The 25,393-nt window shown below is 44.9% G+C and overlaps 1 protein-coding gene across 1 annotated transcript in view; it reads right to left on the bottom strand.

The window, feature by feature from the left end:
* LOC121555713 (semaphorin-7A-like) overlaps positions 1-21,443 on the bottom strand; it is a 41,891-nt gene extending 20,448 nt beyond the window's left edge. The window contains exons 1-14 of the mRNA XM_041869547.2: positions 20,925-21,443; positions 11,773-11,912; positions 11,176-11,223; positions 10,960-11,061; positions 10,773-10,866; positions 10,571-10,678; positions 10,316-10,458; positions 9,901-10,079; positions 9,370-9,478; positions 9,067-9,238; positions 8,112-8,227; positions 7,195-7,340; positions 6,249-6,325; positions 5,698-6,118 (exon numbers count right to left, since the gene is read on the bottom strand). Coding sequence (XP_041725481.1) covers positions 5,754-6,118; positions 6,249-6,325; positions 7,195-7,340; positions 8,112-8,227; positions 9,067-9,238; positions 9,370-9,478; positions 9,901-10,079; positions 10,316-10,458; positions 10,571-10,678; positions 10,773-10,866; positions 10,960-11,061; positions 11,176-11,223; positions 11,773-11,912; positions 20,925-21,054 — 1,929 coding nt within the window. The 5' untranslated portion in view covers positions 21,055-21,443 and the 3' untranslated portion in view covers positions 5,698-5,753. The remainder of the gene's footprint in view (positions 1-5,697; positions 6,119-6,248; positions 6,326-7,194; positions 7,341-8,111; positions 8,228-9,066; positions 9,239-9,369; positions 9,479-9,900; positions 10,080-10,315; positions 10,459-10,570; positions 10,679-10,772; positions 10,867-10,959; positions 11,062-11,175; positions 11,224-11,772; positions 11,913-20,924) is intronic.
* Positions 21,444-25,393: the final 3,950 nt, after the last annotated feature.

Here is a 25,393-nt window from a genome sequence, read left to right on the forward strand (position 1 = left end):
AGCTATCTTCATAAGGGCTAGGCTTCAGTCTTAGGCTCTTGCAATCCACAGCCAGCAGGCGTACTATTTTTAGGAGTCATATCACAGATAAACAGACACAATGAGATATTTAGCTGCTAGCTAGCTATGTCGTTAGCTAATGATTACTGCATATGGGGATCATAATGTTGCATTTTACTGGTAAAATATAAATCCTGCAGAAGCCCCCTCTTCTGCCTGGCTGGCTAGCTAGCTAGCAAGCTTCATATCATTAGCCAGTCGATTTTAGCTAGAAACACCAGTGCTGGAACCCCAGTCAGCATTGCAGCATTGTTAATAAAGTACTCCTACAAGATATGATATACTTGATATTCTGGATCATATTATCACATTCCTATATGTGGATAATACAGAAGACATTGAACTGCTACACCCCCCCTCCCTCTCTTTTTTACACACACGCACACACATTTTACTCTATGGCAGTAATTGAGGTAAACACTGAATGCAATCTAAATGCTGGCCATCGGCCAGTGAAGAGTTCACTGCTTCTCTGAATGGCAGTGAGAAAGTGTGTGTGCAGGCAGTTTGCAGCAGAGTGAGTAAGGGTACAGCTCTGCAGTCTGCAGACCGGGAACTTGCTAATGGAAGTGACAGCTTGCAGGTCACAAAAGAAAGGGAGGGGGAATTGTGCTGATCGTGTGTGTGTATTGGGCATGGAGTGGGGAGAGTTGGGAGCTGGGACAAGACTGCAGCTATGTGAGAAACCTGGCCAGAGATAAAAACTGCAGGATGAACAAACCTCTCTTCACTGACACTTGGCTCACAGGTAGCGTGCCTACACCACCCCACCAGCCTCCCCCTCTCTGCAAGGGAGAAGGGATTACTGTCCTGAAGAGATTACAGAATAGAAAGAGGGTATTGTTGAGAAGTCATCGAGATATCCACATCACATCACCATAATGGCCCGGAGTACCTGCCACTTCACTGAATGAGACATCGTTTCAGCTGTGGAATGGAGCAACTCAGCATGGGTCAGCCAAACTAACTGCTTTGTGGACTTTGAAAAGAAGTCATTGTCATTTTTTGTTGAAGCTTGTCAGAGCATAATGTGAGGATTATTGGATCATTCTGTATCACAACCTCTGGATCACTTTTTGCTCTTAAAACATTTTTTTTATTTTAGCTGGGAAAACCATTGAATACCCTCCAAATCGACAACTCCTCTAAGCTAAGAGGGAAAAAGGGGTGACTACAGGAGTGAGAGGCTGGGGGTCTTATACTGTAGGTGTCTGACATAAATGACCAGAGCTCAACTGGCTGAAGAAGAGGAAGGGGCCTACAGAAGACTAAAGAGGCACCATCAGTGTGAGGCTGCCAGTGACACCTCTCCATAGACTTACAGTGTTACAGAGCTTCCAGAGCTGGCTCCCCAGAAGGTGTCACCATGCCTTATCACCTGGAGGAAGAGGACTGTATGGCAGTCTGTACTATTCTTCTGCTGCAAGGGGATGATCGAGGGTGTCGTGGTCCTCCTCTTCATCTGGCTGCTCATACAGGTCCTGTTAACCAAGAACCTGGAAGGTACTGACTCCCTCTCCCATCTGATGGTTCACTGTTGATAATTTATATTGTTCTAATAGTAGGTTACTGTAATGCTTGTTCATATAGACTTTGATCCCATGTACAGATGTACGGTATTATCTTAATAGGCTCAGCAGGAAATGGAAACTTGTAGTGTATTCAAGGTTGAGAAAGGCTTCCAAACTTTGTCATTTCACTTTATAATGTCAGACTTGATTTACCCTAACAAAAAATGTATCAACCCCTACAAAAATGTCCCAGAAAAATTATATTCCACATAATAATTCACATTTCGTGCAGAATGCTGTGGTAGCCATGCTGGTTAAGTGTGCCTTGAATTCTAAATAAATCACTGTCAGTGTCACCAGCAAAGCACCCCCACACCATCACACCTCCTCCTCCATGCTTCACAGTGGGTACCACACATTCGGAGATAATCCGTTCACCTACTCTGCGTCTCACAAAGACACGGCGGTTGGAACCAAAAATCTCAAATTTGGACTCATCAGACCAAAGGACAGATTTCCACCGGTCTAATGTACATTGCTCATGTTTCTTGGCCCAAGCAAGTCTCTTCTTATTATTGGTGTCCTTTAGTAGTGGTTTCTTTGCAGCAATTCGACCATGAATTTTTTTTTATGTACTCACTAACTGTAAGTTGCTCTTGATAAGAGTGTCTGCTAAATGACTAAAATGTAAATGAAGGCCTGATTTACGCAGTCTCCTCTGAGCAGTTGATGTTGAGACGTGTCTGTTACTTTAATTCTGTGAAGCATTTATTTGGGCTGCAATTTCTGAGGCTAGTAACTCTAATGAACTTATCCTCTGCAACAGAGGTAACTCTGGGTCTTCCTTTCCTGTGGCAGTCCTCATGAGAGCCAGTTTCATCATAGCGCTTAATGGTTTTTGCGAGTGCACTTGAAAACTTTAAAAGTTATTGAAATTTTCCAAATTGACTGACCTTCATGTCTTAAAGTAATGATGGACTGTTGTTTATCTTTGCTTATTTGAGCTGTTCTTGCCATGATATGGACTTGGTCTTTTACCAAATAGGGCTATCTTCTGTATACCACCCCTACCTTGTCACAACACAACTGATTGGTTCAAACGCATTAAGAAGGAAAGAAATTCCACAAATTAACGTTTAACAAAGCACACCTGTTAATTGAAATGCATTCCAGGTGATCACCTCATGAAGCTGGTTGAGAGAATACCAAGAGTGTGCAAAGCTGTCATCAAGGCAAAGGGTGGCTACTTTGAAGTATCTCCAATATAAAGTACATTTTGATTTGTTTAACACTTTTTTGGTTACTACATGATTCCATATGTGTTATTTCATAGTTTTAATGTCTTCACTATTATTCTACAACATAGAAAATAGTAAAAATAAAGAAAAACGCTTGAATGAGTAGGTGTGTCCAAAGTTTTGACTGGTACTGTACATTTTCACTGGCACATGAATGATACAGGACTTGGAGCCATGTCTCAGCAGCTGCACCGTAGAGATTAGTGAGAGAAATTGACTCATAAGCGCAGGAATGAGGCATGAAAATAGTTGATAACATTTTGTCTGTGTAAAAACATAAGGAGTTCCTGAATACTAACCGCTTCCCCCACTTCATATGATAACGTTCCATAAAGACCATGTGCCAGCTGAGACCTATTTTGCTACACTCACCTAAACTGTCTGTTACTCAAGCATGGATTAAGCCTGCTCATAGATGGCTCTCACAGTGAGAGGTGTCATAAGATTTAAGTATCGGTGGATAACCCTCAAACATTTTCTGGTATTTCTTCACAATGGGCCCGATTTAGACTTTACGCCTTTCTTACTCACGCCTTCCCTACGCACTTATCAGTAGTTGGTATTCAGACTTATCTTATTAAGGTGCATAGTGGGCTTTGTAGGCGTGGTTCCCTTGTGTGTGCAGAATACATGTAATTCAACTGTGGAAAACCCTACCAGTTACTGGCCAACAGATCTTTTCATGGAGTTTTCATTCAACAGGGTTTTCAGTACATTTTTCTTAAGCCATCCCTTTAAATACGGTGTACCTTTAATTAGAATTTTGTGACAAGCTAGAATACATCGAGAGAACGAATAAGGAAAATAGGGAAAGACATATTAGTCTCTGTTTCAACACCAACTGGTAGATTTAAAAAATACTCTTATTTAGGCACATTTTGGGGTTATGAAAGTATGTATGAATCATAAAAAACAGGTTTGATGAATAAAAAATAGTGGTTTGATGAATTCTGAAAATTGCCACATTCTTTAACCCATGGTAATGTTGGAATATTAGTGTACATAGAATTACAATAGGGAGAATAGTGTGTAATAGTAGGCTATACCCTCATCTATTGACTGTACTAACCACGGCCAAGTATTGCACCATGTGTCAGGTTCAAACTGTTATATGGTTTGGTCTGCGCTCAGCTCCATAACGATTTAATTAGCCTACATGTATTTATTTTATATTATTAACTGTTACTAATGATCCTCATCAACAACCACATGGCCGTGATCGCGTTTACAGAGGAAGCAAATAAAGGTAAACAAAACAATGTAATTAAATAGAATGATAATGTAGGCTATACCAACTGAAGGGAACTAACAGTAAATTGTAAGTTATTAGGCCTACTGGTGGTCGATACTGATAGTGGCTAATATTTAGCATGATAGAAATAGGAAACAGAAAAAGTTGGGGTAGCCTATAATAACACTCATCTTTCACTCCTCAATGTCTGACTCATGTTCACACGTACTCCAACTCAACTCAAACCTTTCCATCTGTTACACCACAGAGATCTAAGCATTAAGTCAGCAGTGTGGATAGCACAGATACAGTGCCGTGAAAAAGTATTTGCCCCCTTTCAAATTCTCTCTAATTTTGCATATTTTTTATACTGAATGTTATCAGATCTTCAACCAAAACCTAATATTAGATAAAGGGAACCTGAGTGAACAAATAACAACAATTACATACTTATTTAATAAACAAAGTAATGCAACACCCAATGCCCCTGTGTGAAAAATAATTGCGATGTTGTGGCAGGACTTGAAATGAGCAGTTCATGCTTGAAAACCCACAAATGTCGCTGAGTTAAAGCAGTTCTGCATGCAAGATTGGGCCAAAATTCCTCCACAGCGATGTGAGAGACTGATCAACAACTACAGGAAGCATTTTGTTGCAGTCATTGCAGCTAAAGGTGACACAACCAGTTATTGAGTGTAAGGGTGCAATTACTTTTTCACACAGGGGAATTGGGTGTTGCATACCTTTGTTAATTAAATTAAATAAGTATACATTGTTTTGGTTATTTATAAACTCAGGTTCCCTTTATCTAATATTAGGTTTTGGTTGAAGATCTGATAACATTCAGTATAAAAAATAGAGAAAATCAGAAAGGGGGCAAATAATTTTTCACTGCACTGTATCTAAAAAAAAACAACACTATCTTTCCCTAGAGATATCATTACAGCTTGGGCTTTTTTGTTGTTTTGGCTCTGTACTCCATCACTTTGGATATTGGAGTCACTTTTATTGTACATAAGAATATGTATCTAAACACTTCTACATTCATGTTGATTCTACGATGATTACAGATAGTCCTGAATTAATCGTGAATAATGATGAGTGAGAAAGTTACAGACGCACAAATATTATAGCCAGCCAGCCTCGTCCCCGTCCCCCGTCCCCCTGCACTTTAACCTCATAGTCATTGTATCATTTCCTGGAGTACAAACAACAAAACATGTGTCACTCTCCCAATACCTTTGTAGCTCACTCTAATTATATATTAATCATTTAATAATACATATAAATAAGTAATACATCAAAAAATAAAAATATATATATTTACAAGTATAATGCTGTTAGCAAGAAACTTAAAAGTTAAGTAAAAAATATATATTTCTAAAATGTAACATTAAATTAAAAAAGTATTTGTCTGTTTTTGCAATATACTGAACATTCATATTGTCACATAAAATATTTCAAACTCCTGCAAAGTTTCATATTAGAAAACATAGCACGATAATTAAACACGAGGCCAATTCCTCCAGATAAATCCTTAACTCAACACAAGTGCAGTTGCTTTAACTTCTACAGCGTTCAGTTTTTTGACAGGCATGTCCAAGTCAAGTCAGCTCGGTCATAGGGCTGGGGTGATAGTCCATAGAGCTGATGCTAGCAGAGCAAAGTCAGGACCAGTAGTAGTACCAGACCCAGACCAGGAAAGGGTAGGTGGTGAGAGGCCAGGCCTGTGACCCCCCTGTCCAGCTGTAACTGGTACTGCACCAGGGTCCTGCGGTAGCCCCTCTCCTCAGACACACAGCTGTATGTTCCCTGCTGCTCAGGGCCCATGCTCTCTATTAGCAGGAGACACTGGTCCTCTGACTTTGTGGAGATGCACGGCGTTGCTGTGGTGTTGCCATGGTGCCTCCAGCTGTACTCAGCGTGGCTGGACAAGGTTGGGCAATGGAGGAAGTACTTTGAAGATAGAGGAACTCTGATTCCATCTACAGCACCAACTGATGACCCTGGAAAGTAAACTAAGAGCAAAACATTGCTTTTTAGACTTCCATAGCTAACCATTGTGGATGGTTTCCATCCTTTATTATAGTACTTGGTCATAATAAGGGGTTTGTATTTGTACAAGGATGGCTGTAACACACTACACACCTTTACTTGCAGTAAATCCTCTGGATATGTTGCTGCATACCTGATGGTTCCCGTTCTCCACATCCTGAATTGTATCACTGTAAAAAGACAAGCATATATGAGTTAAGGAGTCTCAACCAGCAACTCAACCAGCAAATGTACCGGTTTATTGTACAGTAGGGTGTAGGGTGTCTACCTTGTGGTTGGCAGAGAGATAGTTCTTTGAAACAGAGGAGCTGTACTGAAACCACATAGTATCACACCAACGGAGCATAGAGCATTTGACTACACGACAAGGTGGTGTGTAGTATCGTGTGTGTGTAGCGTGTGTGCATGTTTGGGGGGAGTGTAGAGGAGGAAGTGTAGTATACTTTTTAACAGCAGGTGGGGATCAGAGTGAGGAAGTGAACTAACATTTTCCTCTGACACACACTGCAGACATACTTGTAAGTATGTCACGTTTAATCAAATGAAGTATATTTTGTTTGCTTTCATGGCCTCATCTGACACCACATTTGTTTGAAGTACATTTTGTTTGTTTTCATGGCCTCATCTGACACCACATTTGTTTGAAGTACATTTTGTTTGTTTTCATGGCCTCATCTGACACCACATTTGTTTGAAGTACATTTAGTTTGTTTTCATGGCCTCATCTGACACCACATTTGTTTGAACAAGGGCCATGTGTGTATACATCATTCTGGAAAAACTACCTCTGGCCATGTTGAGCTGAACTGATGGAAAATAAGGTCTAGCATAATGTCCAAACTAATGCACCACTCTATATTTGCATTTTTGACAAACACTATGAAGTGTTACAACAAAACTGTATAAGGCTCACAGGAAACCACAGAGAGGAAACCAATATGTTGATAACCATTAATGAGAAATCTATTTTCAAATCACTACCATTAAATATCTATACAGCGGATGCTATAAGCTGAAAGCAGGCTGTGCTTGGTCTTACTTTGTAGCTGTGGTGCAGCGATGGCCGTCCCAGCCGCAGTAAGGGTCTCTGGCCAAAACACAGTCTTCACACTGGGCCCCATACTGATCACAGCTGCCCAGGTCAATCTGAACCAGCTCTTTGCTGGAGGCCACATACAGCTTTGCCTGGAACACAACACCACAAGAACATTAGAAAAAAAGGAGCTATCTAGAACCTAATAGAATAACCCCTTGAAGAACCCTTTTTGGTTCCAGGCAGAACCCATTTGAGTTCCATGTAGAACTATTTACACAGAGAGTTCTACATGGAACCCAAAAGAGTTCTATGTGGAACCAAAAAGGGTTCTCCTATGGGGACAGCCGAAGAACCCTTTTGGAACCCTTTATTCTAATATTGTAGGGAATACTGGAACAATGACTGTTGACTGCAGAAGAAAGTTACTGGCTTACAATTAGAACACCACTTCTTCTACAATATTATTATAGAGATATAAATATAGTTGTTATGGTTGCAGTTGTTCCTGTCTATTGTCTCTCTCCTCCCGTTCAGACCTCTGGGACGTATTGTGGTCGGATTTTGGAAACCACCTTCCGATGTGGGCGCATTGGAGATGGATATTACGTAACAGCCTACAACATTCTGTGTATTTGAATGAGGCATGCAATTTTAAACCTGTGGCCAATACTTATTATTAAACTAAATCCCAATGCCATCAAATGATATGCAGACGGAATGCATTTTAAAGGACAACAACATCTGTAGTTGAATCATCAAACGTTCAGCCGTGATCAAATAACTGATCCACATGTTAAAACATGGTATGAAAGGGATCTCTTTGACTATTGTCTATTCCACTCCATGTTTTATTACTACATTGCTACCACTGTTGGATCTCAATGGGGAGGTTTCTGTGTGGGCTGTGTTCCTTGACTCACCGTTGAGGAGTGTAACATCATACTGAGGATGTGTGCCCTGTAGTTAAAAGGTTGTAACTCAGCGATGACGAAGGCCTGACCATCCCTCTCCAGAACCTTATGAATCCCTCCATTCTCTAGTGTAGACACACACACACAGCCAGTGTCAAACAGCAGTCATCGATCATTGAGGATATGAGTGAGAGTCAAACATTACAAAAAAAAGGTGTGGGTAAGAAATGTCAACAGTCCTTTAAATGTTTCATCATAACGTTGAGACATCCTCCAGTCATATATTACACCACTCACAGTACAGATGCATGGTGGGGCATAGACTCACCCTGAGGATACATATCTATGACTATCTATGACTATTGCTACAGTAATGCTTCTGATACTGTACTTCAATTACATTCATCAGTCTCATGTCTGGGTTGTATTTCTCTGACACTAAGCACACCCTACAAACTGTTGTGCAGGTGTGAATCTCGAGTTAGGGTTGAAGTCTCTGTGTGCCAATTTGAGTGCAATGATGGGAAATGAACTCTGGTTTCCTAGCACAGTGTGATAAGACTATACTTCCACTTAGTTACTTCTCTTTTTTAAAGTTCAAAATAAACTGTTCAGACAGGCCTTTTTTTTACACCTTACAAAAGATCAGTGTCAGTCAGTCAGCGTGAAAAAAAGTGTCACTTTACACCCTCTAGTACCATGAATGGTCAATATTATTTCAACCTTCTGAAAGCCTCTGTCTCTTGAAACTGGTGTGATTATAAGATGGACATTTTCTCATCTCATCCACATTCCTATAATTATACTGTACATAAACACGATACAGCTCCCTATCATCACTTGCTGCAGGGTCATAAGAGGTGTATGTTAAAGGTCTCCAAACATCTCCGAAGGCTAAGGTTTCCCGTCATTCCTTTCAGACTGATCATTTGTGATTCATCATCTAGAGATCAAAACTTCTCACCTAGAGACAGAAACAGGACATTCCATTTGCCTTGGACTCTATCCATGCGGATGTGGTGGTAATGGCGGTGAGTGACCAGGAGAGGCCCACTGGTGACCCACTCCTCCATCTCTGAATGCTTGTCCACCATCTTCAGGACTTCAATGGGGAGTTTAGTGCTGTCTTTAACACACTACAAGAGGATGGACACTTTTATGTATACTTCAACATACAAAGATATACACAGAATACAGTCCAATATTGTAGACATACAGAGTAAAGGAGTAGAGCTGACTAGAAAGTTGAGTATATTGTTGAGCATACCTCCCCAGGTCGTGGGTTTGTAACGGGCCCTGTGTGTCCCTTGAAGTTGGACGTTTTAAAGATGCGGTCAATATCTGCTATGGTGTAGACACATACAGCACTCATACCCCTAGGGATAGACACAGAGCTCAGCAAGTTTCAACTATACCCCTTACTAAAGATCTCTTTCACAATGTTTCACAACATCTGCTTTCAGTAAAGGTCAGAAGATCAGATGACTCTCGAGATCAGAAAAGGAATATGAACTGTAACCAAGTTACATTTAAAGAGGGGAAGCACAACCCAAACTTCCATGTGATAAAAACAAAACAAAGAGTACGACATTTTGGTTTTCTTAATCGTTAAAACTCCTTATGTCACTTTCACTTCGATGTTTTATCTTTCAAATTAGATTTTTTTCTTAACGGCACTGCAACGTCATGTCATAAACTGTACTATGAGTCCCTGCTCCCAGAGCCTGTTGTGTTGCTATTGCTGATTTGTGTATGTTACTAAGGTCCATTATGATCTATCTACAGTATGTCGTCCTACCAGCCATTCCTGAAGAGTGCGTAGACCCTGGTATCCTGCCACCTGTCTCCCAGAACAGTGTTCATGTCCACTAGCTGGGTGAAGTACAGCCTGCTGTCATGGTCTCCACAGAAGAGCCTGGTACTCAACTTGGAGGTCCACCTGAACTGCAGATAGGACTTAGGTCCTCCAAGATCGGCCTGGAACACACATCCAACCACGGACATGCTAAGATAATCACAGTGGGCAAGTGCACACACCACTTAAAGGAGCCCCCCAATGAAAATAGTCTTAATTAAGGGCTTAAATGGGCAGAAATGGAGTTGGTGCCACATATGAAAGATCTACAAATATTTTCTGAACTAAACTGCAGCACTGGTGATTACATACAGTGAAGGCATGATTCATGTTCTACATTCATGTATGTAGTGCTTACCATGCAGACTTGAGCAACCCGGGAAACCCAGAGATCAGAGTCCAAACTCGGGTCTCGGGTCTTCTCTATGTAGAAGGCGTATAGTCTGTCCTGCAGATTATCCTCTCTCTGCCCACTAGCCACCAAACTCACATATCTCTGTTCTAGGGAAAATAACAGGATAAATCATTAAATTCAATGGACAGTCTGATCAGATATACAGTACTAAACAAAACAATGTCAGGCCACGTCTTGTTCTCTCACCCTGATCCATACCTGTTCCACTTTTTTCTGTCCATAGTCTGTTCTTCCCAAACCTGTGGATCCCCACGGAACCCTCTGTGCCTGAGTGAGTGGTGTAGAATTCCTCTACTTCAGCAGAACCTGGAGACACAACACATTAGCTCAATAACCAAACCAGTCATGAACATTAGGTCATATTATAGAGTAATGATTTCCAATGAGACATTTTCCTCACCAATGAGGAGCGATGGCTCGCTTTCATTTATGTGTTGTTTAATGTTTTGGATGCCCTTGGATCGAGTGCAGTTAAACGGGTCGTCTGATGGGTTCTGCAGTGGAATAGTTTTGTGTCAACACGCCAATGGCAAAATGGTACCATGAAAAGTCATGTATACTTATATAATGAAAAGTATGTCCCATACCATGTAACAGCACAATGTCTGTTGTTGTCCATTGGTTCCACACAGGAACAGTTGGTTTGGATCTTTAGTCTTGTGTAAAACAGTGATGTTATAGTGACAGTCCTGAAGTACAAAACAGAACTGTGTTACATCGTTGTATGCAAATTATTCTATGTGCAACTTTAGTAATGAACTGTACTATAAAACCAACATCCTCTCATCTTCTCAGATACTCACTGGTGATGCGGGATCATTACTTCTACATCCCTCTCCAAACACAGGACTCTGCAAAGGCAATCATTAAAAATATTGTACAGGTACAGATGTAGGATCTTAATTTGAGCCAGTTTAATACAGCAGGAAAATACTCATGCAGCAACAGGACATGTGAATTATTATGTGGATTATATAATTAATGGACATTTTTTGAAGGCGTTGATACATTTTTCGTTAGGGCAAATAATGTGATATTTTAAAGTGGAAATTACTAACTTTAAAACCCTTTTTAAACCTTGAATATACTACAAGTTTGCATTTCCTGATGTGCAGTAAAATTCTCAGCAACATAAGAGTGATCAAATTAAGATCCTACATCTGTACATGTAGAATACAATGTTCAATACATCCTTTTCAACATAATCTAGTCTACAGTATGTAAGAGGGGAAGGACTGTTTAGCTAAATATTTACTGTAACAATATCAATAACCCTCCCTCTGTTATTACCATCAATTACATTACAGCAACTGAATTGGACAATCCTACTTAGAGCACGACCTGAATAGAGCTAAATCAATATAAAGCAACACAATACACAAGTAACTCAGTCATACAACCTTTATAGAGGTCAAACTGTGGAAGTCTGTCTGGAACATGTTTCTATGGCCTGCAGCGTATACTATGTTGTCTTGAGGGCCCTGCAGGAGCTTTATATGGTTGTTATTCCCAGACAGATGGATTCTTAGGAAGCTCACATCTGAGGACACAGAGATATAAATCATTAAGTAAACATATGACTGGACTGGAGATGTGTTCACGCATAAACTGTGCTCATTGAGATTACACTCTGGAACTTCTGGAACTAGGAAGACTTCTTGGAAACCATGATTCCATTGGCTAAGTGGGTTTAGAAGCAAGGTACAGGCAACACCTGGATTGTGGGTTTGAATCCCTCATGGGCCACATACACTATATATACAAAAGGATATGGACACCCCTTTAAATTAGTGGATTCGTCTATTTCAGCCACACCGGGTATATAAAACCGAGCACACAGCCATAAAATCTCCATAGACAAACATTGGCAGTAGAATGGCCTTTCTGAAGAGCTCAGTGACTTTCAACGTGGCACCGTCGTAGGATGCCACCTTTCCAACAAGTCAGTTTGTCAAATTTCTGCCCTGCTGGAGCTGCCCCGGTCAACTGTAAGTGCTGTTATTGTGAAGTGGAAACGTCTAGGAGCAACAACGGCTAAGCCGTGAAGTGCTAGGCCACACAAGCTCACAGAACGGGACCGCCGAGTGCTGAGGCACGTAGCGCATAGAAATGGTCTGTCCTCGGTTGCAACACTCACTACTAAGTTCCAAACTGCCTCTGGAAGCAACGTCAGCCCAAGAACATTGGGAGCTTCATGAAATGGGTTTCCATGGCCGAGAAGCCGCACACAAGCCTAAGATCATCAATGTGCAATGCCAAGCGTCGGCTGGAGTGGTGTAAAGCTCGCCGCCAATGGACTCTGGAGCAGTGGAAACGTGTTCTCTGGAGTGATGAATCACGCTTCACCTTCTGGCAGTCCGACGGAAAAATCTGGGTTTAGCGGATGCCAGGAGAACACTACCTGCCCGAATGCATAGTGCCAACTGTAAAGTTTGGTGGAGGAGGAATAATGGTCTGGGGCTGTTTTTCATGGATCGGGCTAGGCCCCTTAGTTCCAGTGAAAGGAATTCTTAACGCTACAGCATACAATGACATTCTAGATGATTCTGTGGTTCCAACTTTGTGGCAACAGTTTGGGGAAGGCCCTTTCTTGTTTCAACATGACAATGCCCCCGTGCACAAAGCGAGGTCCATAAATAAATGTTTTGTCGAGATCGGTGTGGAAGAACTTGACTGCCCTGCACAGAGCCCTGACCTCAACCCCATCGAACACCTTTGGGATGAATTGGAAAGCCGACTGCGAGCCAGTCCCCGCAACAATGTTCCAACATCTTGTGGAAAGCCTTCCCAGAGGTCTGGAGCAGCAAAGCAGGGACTAACTCCATATTAATGCCCATGATTTCGGAATGAGATGTTCGACAAGCAGGTGTCCACATACCTTTGGTCATGTAGTGAACACTGAGTGTACAAAATACTAGGAACACCTTCCTAATATTGAGTTGCACCCCCTTTTGCCCTCAGAACAGCCTCAATCGGCCAGGGCATGGACTCTACAAGCTGTCGAAAGTGTTCCACAGGGATGCTGGCCCATGTTGACGCCAATGCTTCCCACATTTGTGTCAAGTTGGCTGGATGTCCTTTGGGTGGTGGACAATTTATGATACACACAGGAAACTGTTGATTGTGAAAAACCAAGCAGCATTGCAGTTCTTGACACAAACCGGTGCGCCTGGCATCTACTACCATACCCCGTTTAAAGACACATACATATTTTTCTTGCCCATTCACCCTCTGAATGGCACATATACACAATCCATGTCTCAATTGTCTCAATGCTTAAAATTCCTTCTTTAACCTGTCTCCTCCCCTTCATCTACACTGATTGATTTAACAAGTGACATCAATAAGGGATCATAGCTTTCACCTGGTCAGTCTATGTCATGGAAAGAGCAGGTGTTCCTAATGTTTTGTACACACAGTGTATACTGATATTGTCAGAGTTAAATAAAAGAAGGTAACCAGTGACCGAATTTGAATAGAGTTAATGTTTCATGTTGTGCCAGATGAGTTTATCCTTCTATCTTTACCGTAGCATAGCAGATTTCCATATTATTATAGGCCTACTATCCCTTTATCTCACCACTGTGAAGGGCTGTATGATATCGCACGTACATTCCAAATTAAATGTTCAAGCTCAGTATTAATGTAGGCTTGTATGAGTATGAATTGTTTTTGTTCCTTACCAGAGTTGTCTAATGACAAAGGTAAGAAATATGGTTCATGTTCTTGTACTTTTGGAGAAGCGCAAAAAGGATCCTACTCTCTTTAATTTCTCTCCCTTGAGTCGGAACGGTGCTATGCCACACCCGTCGCTATGGGCGGGCCATAGGGGGCCGGGCCCACCCCCAAAAATGCTTGTGCCCCCCCCCCCCCCACTTGAGGGAATGTATTATTAAATATACGTACTGTAGGCTAACCAGACGAGCTAAACCACTTCTATGCTCGCTTCGAGGCAAGCAACACTGAAGCATGCATGAGAGCACCAGCTGTTCCGGATGACTATGTGATCACGCTCTCCGTAGCCGATGTGAGTAAGACTTTTAAGCAGGTCAACATTCACAAGGCCGCAGGGCCAGACGGATTACCAGGACGTGTACTCCGAGCATGTGCTGACCAACTGGCAAGTGTCTTCACTGACATTTTCAACATGTCCCTGACTGAGTCTGTAATACCAACATGTTTCAAGCAGACCACCATAGTCCCCGTGCCCAAGAACTCTAAGATAACCTGCCTAAATGACTACCGACCCGTAGCACTGACGTCTGTAGCCATGAAGTGCTTTGAAAGACTGGTCATGGCTCACATCAACAGCATAATCCCAGAAACCCTAGACCCACTCCAATTTGCATACCGCCCCAACAGATCCACAGATGATGCAATCTCTATCGCACTCCACACTGCCCTTTCCCACCTGGACAAGAGGAACACCTACGTGAGAATGCTATTCATTGACTACAGCTCAGCATTCAACACCATAGTGCCCTCTAAGCTCATCACTAAGCTAAGGATCCTGGGACTAAACACCTCCCTCTGCAACTGGATCCTGGACTTCCTGACGGGCCGCCCCCAGGTGGTAAGGGTAGGTAACAACACATCTGCCACACTGATCCTCAACACGGGGGCCCCTCAGGGGGTGTGTGCTCAGTCCCCCTCCTGTACTCTCTGTTCACCCATGACTGCATGGCCAGGCACGACTCAACACCATCATTAAGTTTGCCGACGACACAACAGTGGTAGGCCTGATCACCGACAACGATGAGACAGCCTATAGGGAGGAGGTCAGAGATCTGGCCATGTGGTGCCAGGACAACAACCTCTCCCTCAACGTGACCAAGACAAAGGAGATGATTGTGGACTACAGGAAAAAAAAGAGGACTGAGCACGCCCCCATTCTCATCGACGGGGCTGTAGTGGAACAGGTTGAGAGCTTCAAGTTCCTTGGTGTCCACATCACCAACGAACTATCATGGTCCAAACACACCAAGACAGTCGTGAAGAGGGCACGACAAAGCCTATTCACCCTCAGGAGACTAAAAAGATTTGGCATGGGTCCTCAGATCCTCAAAAAATTCTACAGCTGCACCATCGAGAGCATCCTGACTGGTTGCATCACCGCCTGGTATGGCAACTGCTTGGCCTCTGACCGCAAGGCACTACAGAGGGTAGTGCGTACGGCCCAGTACATCACTGGGGCAAAGCTTCCTGCCATCCAGGACCTCTATACCAGGCGGTGTCAGAGGAAGGCCCTCAAAATTGTCAAAGACTCCAGCCACCCTAGTCATAGACTGTTCTCTCTGCTACCGCACGGCAAGCGGTACCGGAGTGCCAAGTCTAGGTCCAAAAGACTTCTCAACAGCTTCTACCCCCAAGCCATAAGACTCCTGAACAGCTAATCATGGCTACCCGGACTATTTGCACTGCCCCCCACCCCATCCTTTTACGCTGCTGCTACTCTGTTAAGTATTTATGCATAGTCACTTTAACTCTACCCACATGTACATATTACCTCAACTACCTCAACTAGCCGGTGCCCCCGCACATTGACTCTGCAACGGTACCCCCCTGTATATATAGCCTCCCTACTGTCACTTTATTTTACTTCTGCTCTTTTTTTCTCAACACTTTTTTTGTTGTTGTTTTATTCTTACTTTTTTGTTTAAAATAAATGCACTGTTGGTTAAGGGCTGTAAGTAAGCATTTCACTGTAATGTCTGCACCTGTTGTATTCGGCGCATGTGACCAATAAAATGTGATTTGATTTGATTTGATTTAATAATAATTGTGCCCTGCCCTCCCATGCATTTCATATGCCCCCCTTAAGACTGAGGTCTGGCGACGGGTCTGTGCTATGCCAAAATGTGGACAGCCTGTGGACAGCCAGAGCCCAGTGCGGTATATGGCTGGGAAAACGTACCTCAATCCAGGGATGGAATATATCGTTGTACTTCTAATCATCACGAAATTATGAAAGGTGAATCGAGAAGATTGAAATACTGCTGGTTTTGAATTAAACTGCCATTTTCGTCACCATGCTAGGATAGCTAATGCTAAAGCAACCCATTGGATTCAACAACACTTCCGGTAGCTACTCACCCCAACTCTAGGCGTCGCATTTGAATGGAATCCAATGGGCTGCTATTGCATTAGCTAGCCTAGCATGCTGGCGAAAAACGGCAGTTTAATTAAAAACAAGCATTATTTCAATCTTCTCGATTCGGGATGATTATGAGTACAACGACATATTTTTCACATTCCGGCATAGCACCACAGAGTTTCTAAACCCAGAGATGCAACATTGCGAAACAGACCAAGGACGGTTGGACAAAACGGTTTGGAGAGGCTCAAGGAGAGACGCTGTCTTTCACAGCGTGCAGGTCTAGCTAGTTGGTGGCTGAAGGTGGAGGAAAAACAATGTCTTAACAGACAGCTGTGGGATAAGGAGATGTATACTTGGATGGCGGAGGGGGAATGAAAGGAAAAAGAGAGGCAGAGGAGGTCTAAGAGAGAGAGGGAGGAAGATTGTGAGCTTGAGTCTGGAAGAAATAGCGGGAAAAAGGGAGCAGGTTTGGTAAAGAAGAATGGTAGGAAATGTAAGCAAAGTGAGCTGAAGACAGGAGGAGAAATGGAAGTGAATGAGGGTGAAGTATCGGAGGTGGTAGGTGTGGTGAAGTACTCGGAGCCAGAGGCTTGCACAGAGGGTCAGGATAAAGATGAGTCTGTGACAGTAGGAGTGAAGTTTTTGGAAAAACTGAACCCTTGCCTTTTGGCTGATCCATTTGTGGTTTCAAGATGGGTGAAAAAAGCGTTGGGTATAGTGGAATCGGTGAGGGTAACCAGAAGTGGTCTAGTGATAATTGTTTGTGTTTCTGTTGGGCAGAGGGAGAAGGCGCTCAGAGTTAAACAAATGGGGGAAAGAATTGTGAATTGTTTCGCTCTCAAGAAAAGGGCGCCATTGAAAGGAGTGATTACTGGGGTAGCAGTAAATGTAAATGTGGACCAACTGATGGGGAAGATTCCCGGTGTTTGTGATGCTCGTCGTTTGGTGCGATGCAAACAGGGTGGCGAGAGTGGGGAAACAGAAGAGTCATTGTCTGTTCTTTTGAGTTTTGAAGTTGAGTCTTTACCTGACAAAGTGAAGTTAGGATATATAGGTTATCCTGTACAAGTTTATGTGCCGAATACATTACGATGTTACAGGTGACATGGGCATGTGGCAGCAGTATGTTGGAGGGAGGTTCCAAGGTGTGAGAAGTGTGTAGAAGGGCATGAAACAAAGGAATGTGTAGCATTGGGGAAAATAATGGTATGTGCTAATTGTAGGGGTGGCCATGGGGCTGGGGATCAGAAATGTCCCGTGTGAGAGAAGCAGGTTGAGGTTTCCAGGGTAAGAGTAGTGAAGAAGTTGTCATATGCTGAGGCAGTGAAGAAAGTAGAGGAAGAGGGTTCAAGGGGGGAGTGGTGAGAGTAGTAGATTTGTACCAGTACAGAGGGATAGGCCAACAAGTGATATATGTTTCAGTAAGATTTGATTTTTAGCGGTAATAGCAATGGTTATTAATTGTACTGCAGGGATGGAACGCAAGTCGAAGAAAATTGAGGTTGTGGTGGCAGCTGCAGAAAGGTATTTGGGTGTGCGAGACTTGACATCAGAAGAGTTACAGGGAGTGTTAAGTGGTGATGTCCCATCATTTCAGGTTGAGGGCATGAGGTAGGAATGAATATATATAAATAGTGGAGAAGGGTGGTGATAATTATTAATAATAATTTTGAATTTGTGAGTGTAGTGTTAGATGGTAGGGTATTTCTTTATTTTATTTTATTTTTCAAGCAAAATATAAGGGAGTTGTAATGCAACAAATTGGATGCCAACTGCCGTTAAACCTCATTGAAGAAGAAGAAACAGACCAAGAAGACCAGGCTGTGGTTTGGGGTTTGAGAAGTCAATGAGAGAAGTGAAATGTCTTTAAGTAGTTGAACATGTTATTACTCCAACCTTGTGAAAGTGACAAAATGACACATTTTAAATTCTGTCAAAAACAACTTTATATCGAAGGAGTGCCTTTGATTTGACGGCCTGCAGATGACCGTTAGACTCGATGACGTGTTCTACGCATGAGTTTAGCTAGCCAACGTCGCCATGACATCGCCTACAAGTGCTCGCTGCTCACTCGTGGATTGCGTCCTACCTGACAGGTCGCTCCTACCTGGTGGCGTGGCGAGAATCTGTCTCCGCACCACGTGCTCTCACCACTGGTGTCCCCCAGGGCTCAGTTCTAGGCCCTCTCCTATTCTCTCTATACACCAAGTCACTTGGCTCTGTCATATCATCACATGGTCTCTCCTATCATTGCTACGCAGACGACACACAATTAATCTTCTCCTTTCCCCCTTCTGATAACCAGGTGGCGAATCGCATCTCTACATGTCTGGCAGACATATCAGTGTGGATGTCGGATCACCACCTCAAGCTGAACCTCGGCAAGACGGAGCTGCTCTTCCTCCCGGGGAAGGACTGCCCGCTCCATGATCTCGCCATCACAGTTGACAACTCCATTGTGTCCTCCTCCCAGAGTGCAAAGAACCTTGGCGTGACCCTGGACAACACCCTGTCGTTCTCCGCTAACATCAAAGCGGTGACCCGATCCTGCAGGTCCATGCGCTACAACATTTGCAGAGTACGACCCTACCTTACACAGAAAGCGGCACAGGTCCTAATCCAGGCACTTGTCATCTCCCGTCTGGATTACTGCAACTCGCTGTTGGCTGGGCTCCCTGCCTGTGCCAGTAAACACCTACAACTTATCCAGAACGCTGCAGCCCGTCTGGTGTTCAACCTTCCCAAGTTCTCTCATGTCACCCCGCTCCTCCGCACACTCCACTGGCTTCCATTTGAGGCTCGCATCTACTACAAGACCATGGTACTTGCCTACGGAGCTGTGAGGGGAACGGCACCTCCTTACCTTCAGGCTCTGATCAGACCCTACACCCAAACGAGGGCACTACGTTCATCCACCTCTGGCCTGCTAGCTCCCCTACCTCTACGGAAGCACAGTTCCCGCTCAGCCCAGTCAAAGCTATTCGCTGCTCTGGCACCCCAATGGTGGAACAAGCTCCCCCACGATGCCAGGACAGTGGAGTCACTGACCACCTTCCCGAGACACTTGAAACCCTACCTCTTTATGGAATACCTGGAAAAGTATAAAGTAATCCTTCTTCCCCCACCCACCATAAAAAAATAAGCAGTGGGAGAAGATGGAATGATATGCATGTTGGCCGAAATTCTGCTAATTTTCTCATCAATGAAACATTTGATCTCAATACAATTTTCTGTTCCCAAAACTAGAATATGTTACGAACAGAGTGGACTATGTTTTGTAGACTTTACTCTTTGCCAAAGTTTTAAAAAATAGCTTTGTTTCGAAGGAGCGCAAAGGCAAATTGAGTTATAGCACACGCGCACATCACAGAGTAGGCATTCCCTAATGGAAGTATGCGCATCCCCATGCTAGAACGCACCAATAGGATCTTGCTAGCTCGTGCTTGGCTCTGCCCACCTCCATGTTTGTTCTACCCACTATGACTCATTTGTTCCCATTTGAAACGAAGGTCTATGGTCTTTCTTGGTTTAGATATACAAATCTTTGGTACTATACTGTCTATGCAACGTGGTCTCAGAGCATTTCGTATTATTCTGTACGTAACTCCGAGACACTCCATTTAATATGTTACGTTTGGTATGGTATGTATTAATTTGTGGATTTCCATCATCCATTTCGTATGATATGTTATGAATTTCAATTCGTATGATATGTTACAAATTCCAATTCGTACAATATGCTACAGTTTGCAATTGTCCAATATGTTATGAATTTGCTAAATATACAACTTCTTACGAATTCAAAACATATGATATGTTACAAATTCCAAGTTGTAGTGGCTAACGTTAGCTAACGGTGGCTAGGTGGCTAAAGCTAATGTTAGCTTACGTTAACTAGGCTAGAGGTTAGGGTTAGGAGTTAGGTTAAAGGGTTAAGGTTAGGGGAAGGGTTAGCTAAAAGGGTTAAGGTTAGGGGAAGGGTTAGCTAACATGCTAAGTAGTTTCAAAGTAGCTAAAAAGTAGTAAGTAGTTGCAAAGTTGCTAAAATGCTAAAGTTGTCTGTAATGAGATTTGAAGATGCAACCTTTGGGTTGCTAGGCATTGGCGTTATACATCCACCCACCCTCATTTTTTTCTGCCTTAAGTAACCTTCTGTCTTATGTAACCATACGAAACATAACATATAAAACGTACTAATTTGAGTGCCCCGGATTTACTTTTACTATGTTACATCTAGTCTATGAGACCAGTCTGGTCTTTGATAGCACAGTTCCAAATCATGAGAGGAACGTGATAGAGAGTCCGGTCCTTTTGGCTATTGTGGACTCAATACACTTTTCCTCTAGATATTTTAGTATTGAATATAAATCAACTCCTAATATGCCTAATCATTCAACCCCTGCTGTCATCATTCAATAATTGTACTAATGATTTAAAATAAAAAGATTACTTTACCTTTTTCTGTCAATGTCACCCTCGGTTTGTGGGTAAAGTCCGAAGCATTCAGCGAAAAAAATAATTGTCCTAAAAAGACTGCATAGAGGACGAGCGGACTCACGCTTCTCTGAGGCTCTCGGCAATTCATTACTTGAAACTGTAGGCGCGTTGTTTTAGCCTATGCTACAACACAAGGTTGGTGTCTATACAGTCGGGTCTTCCGTCTAGTCTTCACTCTTCAACTTCATCAGAGATACGTCTCTTTCTCTCTGCCTTCATTTCCACTTGGGGAAACAGGTACAGGTACAGTAGCCTAAAAGTAGCTTAATTGCTCTGTAGTGAGCTCAGTAATATTTTTGATAGACTACGCACTTGATTTGTATCGTACTTTATGCAAAGCGATGTCTTTACTTTTTGAGAACCTTCTATTGGCCCCTATAGGTGCGAATTCCTACCCGCTAGATGTGCATATTATGTAGCCTAAATTCAGAGAAGGCTACACTAGTATAGACTAAACAGTAGTCTCTTACTCTCTTCCGACCCAGGTGCACAGAATATAATACATGAACTTCTGTCAAGGTAGATGTAGGTGGGTGTGAGTGGAATCAGGCGCAGGACGCAGTACGTTAGTCCAACAGACTTTAGTGATGCACAGCAAAACAAACACGAAATAACTGCCCTGAGGCAAAAGCTCCGCACGTAGGCGAAAACACAAGCGCACAAACAGGTGCGACAAAATACTCCAAAACTAAGGAGCAAAATAGCTCAACCGAGCAAACAGTAAATATCCAGCCTACCGGCACGACAGTAAAACAAACACTAGACAAACACAACGAGAACTTATAGGACACTAATTACACTAAACGATAACAGGTGTACAACAATCAGACAAAAGCAAACGAACATAGAAACATACAACGGTGGCAGCTAGTATTCCGGAGACGACGAACGCCGAAGCCTGCCCGAGCAAGGGAGAGAGGCAGCCTCGGCCGAAACCGTGACAGTACCCCCCCTTGACGCGCGGCTCCAGACGTGCGCCGACTCCGGCCTCGGGGACGACCAGGAGGACGCGGAGCAGGGTGCGTTGGGTGCCCACGATGGAATTCCGTCAGGAGAGACGGGTCCAAAATGTCTCTCCTCGGCACCCAGCACCGCTCCTCCGGGCCGTACCCCTCCCACTCCACTAGATATTGGAGACCCCCCTTCCGACGTCTCGAATCCAAGATGGACCGTACGGAGTACGCCGGTGCCCCCTCGATGTCCAATGGGGGCGGAGGAGTCTCCCTGATCTCACTTTCTTGGAGTGGGCCAGCTACCACCGGCCTGAGAAGAGACACATGGAACGAGGGGTTAATACTCTTATACTCAACAGGTAGTTGTAATTTGTAACACACCTCGTTCAACCTTCTCAGGACTTTAAATGGCTCCTACAAACCGCCGACCCAGTTTCCGACAGGGCAGGCGGAGGGGCAGGTTTCTGGTAGAGAGCCAGACTCGATCACCAGGTGCGTACACCGGTCCCTCACTGCGGTGGAGATCGGCGCTCGCCTTATGACGTCGGAGGGCCCGCTGCAGGTGGACGTGTGCAGCGTTCCATGTCTCCTCCGAGCGCCGCGCCCACTCATCCACCGCAGGAGCCTCGATCTGGCTCTGCTGCCAAGGTGCCAGAACCGGCTGGTAACCTAACACACATTGAAAAGGGGTTAGGTTAGTGGAGGAATGGCGTAGGGGAATTCTGGGCCATCTCGGCCCAGGGAACGACCTTGCCCACTCCTCCGGCCGGTCCTGGCAGTATGTTCTAAGAAACCTACCCACATCCTGGTTCACGCGTTCCACCTGCCCATTACTCTCCGGGTGGTAACCCGAGGTGAGGCTCACCGAGACCCCCAACCGCTCCATAAAAGCTCTCCAGACTCTGGAGGTAAATTGGGGACCTCGATCAGACACAATATCCTCGGGTACCCCGTAGTGCCGGAACACATGGGTGAATAGTGCTTCGGCAGTTTGCAGGGCAGTAGGAAGGCCCGGCATAGGGAGCAAACGACAGGCCTTAGAAAACCGGTCCACAACGACCAGTATAGTGGTATTCCCCTGTGAAGGAGGAAGGTCAGTGAGGAAATCCACCGAGAGGTGAGACCATGGTCGTTGTGGAACGGGCAGGGGTAGTAACTTACCCCTAGGCAGATGTCTAGGCGCCTTACACTGGGCGCACACCGAGCAGGAGGAAACATAAACCCTCACATCCCTCGCCAACGTGGGCCACCAGTACTTGGTACTAAGACAGTGCACTGTCCGGCCGATACCAGGGTGTCCAGAGGAGGGTGACGTGTGAGCCCAATAGATCAAACGATCCCGAACCTCGAGCGGAACGTACTTCCGACCCTCCGGGCATTGAGGTGGACTAGGGTCGGTGCGTAACGCCCGCTCGAGTTCAGCATCGACCTCCCACACTACCGGTGCCACCAGACAAGACTCCGGCAGTATGGGAGTGGGCTCCACGGACCTCTCCTCCGTGTCATACCGCCGAGACAGTGCGTCTGCCTTACCGTTCTGTGACCCAGGGATGTACGTGATCTTAAATGTGAAACGGGTCAAAAACATATTCCACCTCGCCTGGCGAGGGTTCAGCCTCCTCGCTGCCCGGATGTACTCCAGGTTACGGTGGTCCGTCAAAATGAGGAAAGGGTGTTGAGCCCCCTCAAGCCAGTGCCTCCACACCTTTAGGGCCTGTACCACGGCTAACAACTCCCTGTCCCCCACGTCATAGTTTCGCTCCGCCGGACTGAGCTTCTTGGAATAAAAGGCACAGGGGCGGAGCTTAGGTGGCGCGCCGGACCGTTGCGACAGCACGGCTCCTATACCGGCCTCTGACGCGTCCACCTCTACCTGAAATGGCAAAGAGGGATCCGGATGTGCCAGCACCGGAGCCGAGGTAAACAGGTCCTTCAGCCTCCCAAACGCCCTGTCCGCCTCGGCTGACCACTGCAGACGCACCGGACCCCCCTTCAAAAGAGATGTTATGGGAGCTGCCACCTGTCCAAAACCCCGGATAAACCTCCGGTAATAATTCGCAAACCCCAAAAACTGCTGCACCTCCTTCACAGTAGTTGGCGTTTGCCAATTACGCACGGCTGACACCCGGTCTACCTCCATCTTCACCCCTGACGCAGACAACTGATAACCCAAAAAGGAGACCGACTCCTGGAAGAACAGACACTTCTCTGCCTTGACATACAGGTCGTGCTCCAACAGTCTCCGCAACACTCGGCGCACCAGGGCCACATGCTCGACTCGGGTAGGTGAGTACACGAGAATGTCATCGATGTACACGACCACCCCCTGCCCCTGCATGTCCCTGAAGATCTCATCCACGAATGATTGGAAAACTGAAGGAGCGTTCATCAACCCGTATGGCATGACAAGATACTCGTAATGGCCCGAGGTGGTACTAAAGGCTGTCTTCCATTCATCGCCCCCCCTAATGCGCACCAAGTTGTACGCGCTCCTGAGATCTAATTTAGTGAAGAAACGCGCCCCGTGCAATGACTCCGTCATGGTCGCAATCAGCGGGAGTGGATAACTGTACTTCACCGTGATCTGATTGAGACCACGGTAATCAATGCACGGGCGTAATCCTCCATCCTTCTTCTTCACAAAAAAGAAACTCGAGGACGCAGGGGAAGTGGAAGGCCGTATGTATCCTTGTCTCATAGCTCTCTTCTCCTCCTGAGACAGAGGATACACATGGCTCCGTGGGAGCGCAGCTCCTGCCTGGAGGTCTATCGCACAATCTCCCTGCCTATGGGGAGGCAACTGCGTCGCCCTCGACTTACTGAACACAATAGCCAAATCCCCATACTCAGGGGGAACGTGCAATGCGGGCACCTGGTTTGGACTCTCCACCGAGGTAGCCCCTATGGAAACGCCTAAACATCGACCCACACACTGGGCAGACCACTCCATCAGAGCCCTCTCCTGCCACGAAATAGATGGGTTATGGGTACTCAACCAGGGCATGCCCAGCACCACCGGATACGCAGGCGAGTCGATCAGAAATAGCTGGATCATCTCCTGATGACCCCCCTGCGCACACATCCTAAGTGGCGCAGTGACCTCCCTGATCAAGCCCGCACCCAACGAACGGCTATCTAGGGCATGAACGGGGAAGGGAACGTCAACAGGGAGAAGGGGAATCCCTAAGGCTAAACAAAACTTCTTATCAACAAAATTCCCAGCCGCGCCTGAATCTACCAGCGCCTTATGCTGGGAATGAGGTGCTACCTGTGGAAAACGCACAGATATACAGAAATGTGCAACAGAGAGCTCTGGGTGAGTGGGGCGCCTACTCACCTGGAAGGACTCCCCAGTGCGGGACCTGTCGTCCTCTCCCCAAGGAGGCCATCCCCAGCACCTAGCCGCGGTGTGTCCTCCCCGACCACAGTTGGTGCAGGAGATGGACCCCCCTCGTAAGCCGACCCCTCCTCTCT

Source organism: Coregonus clupeaformis, unplaced genomic scaffold (assembly GCF_020615455.1).
Source record: "Coregonus clupeaformis isolate EN_2021a unplaced genomic scaffold, ASM2061545v1 scaf1521, whole genome shotgun sequence".
NCBI classification, from domain to species: domain Eukaryota; kingdom Metazoa; phylum Chordata; class Actinopteri; order Salmoniformes; family Salmonidae; genus Coregonus; species Coregonus clupeaformis.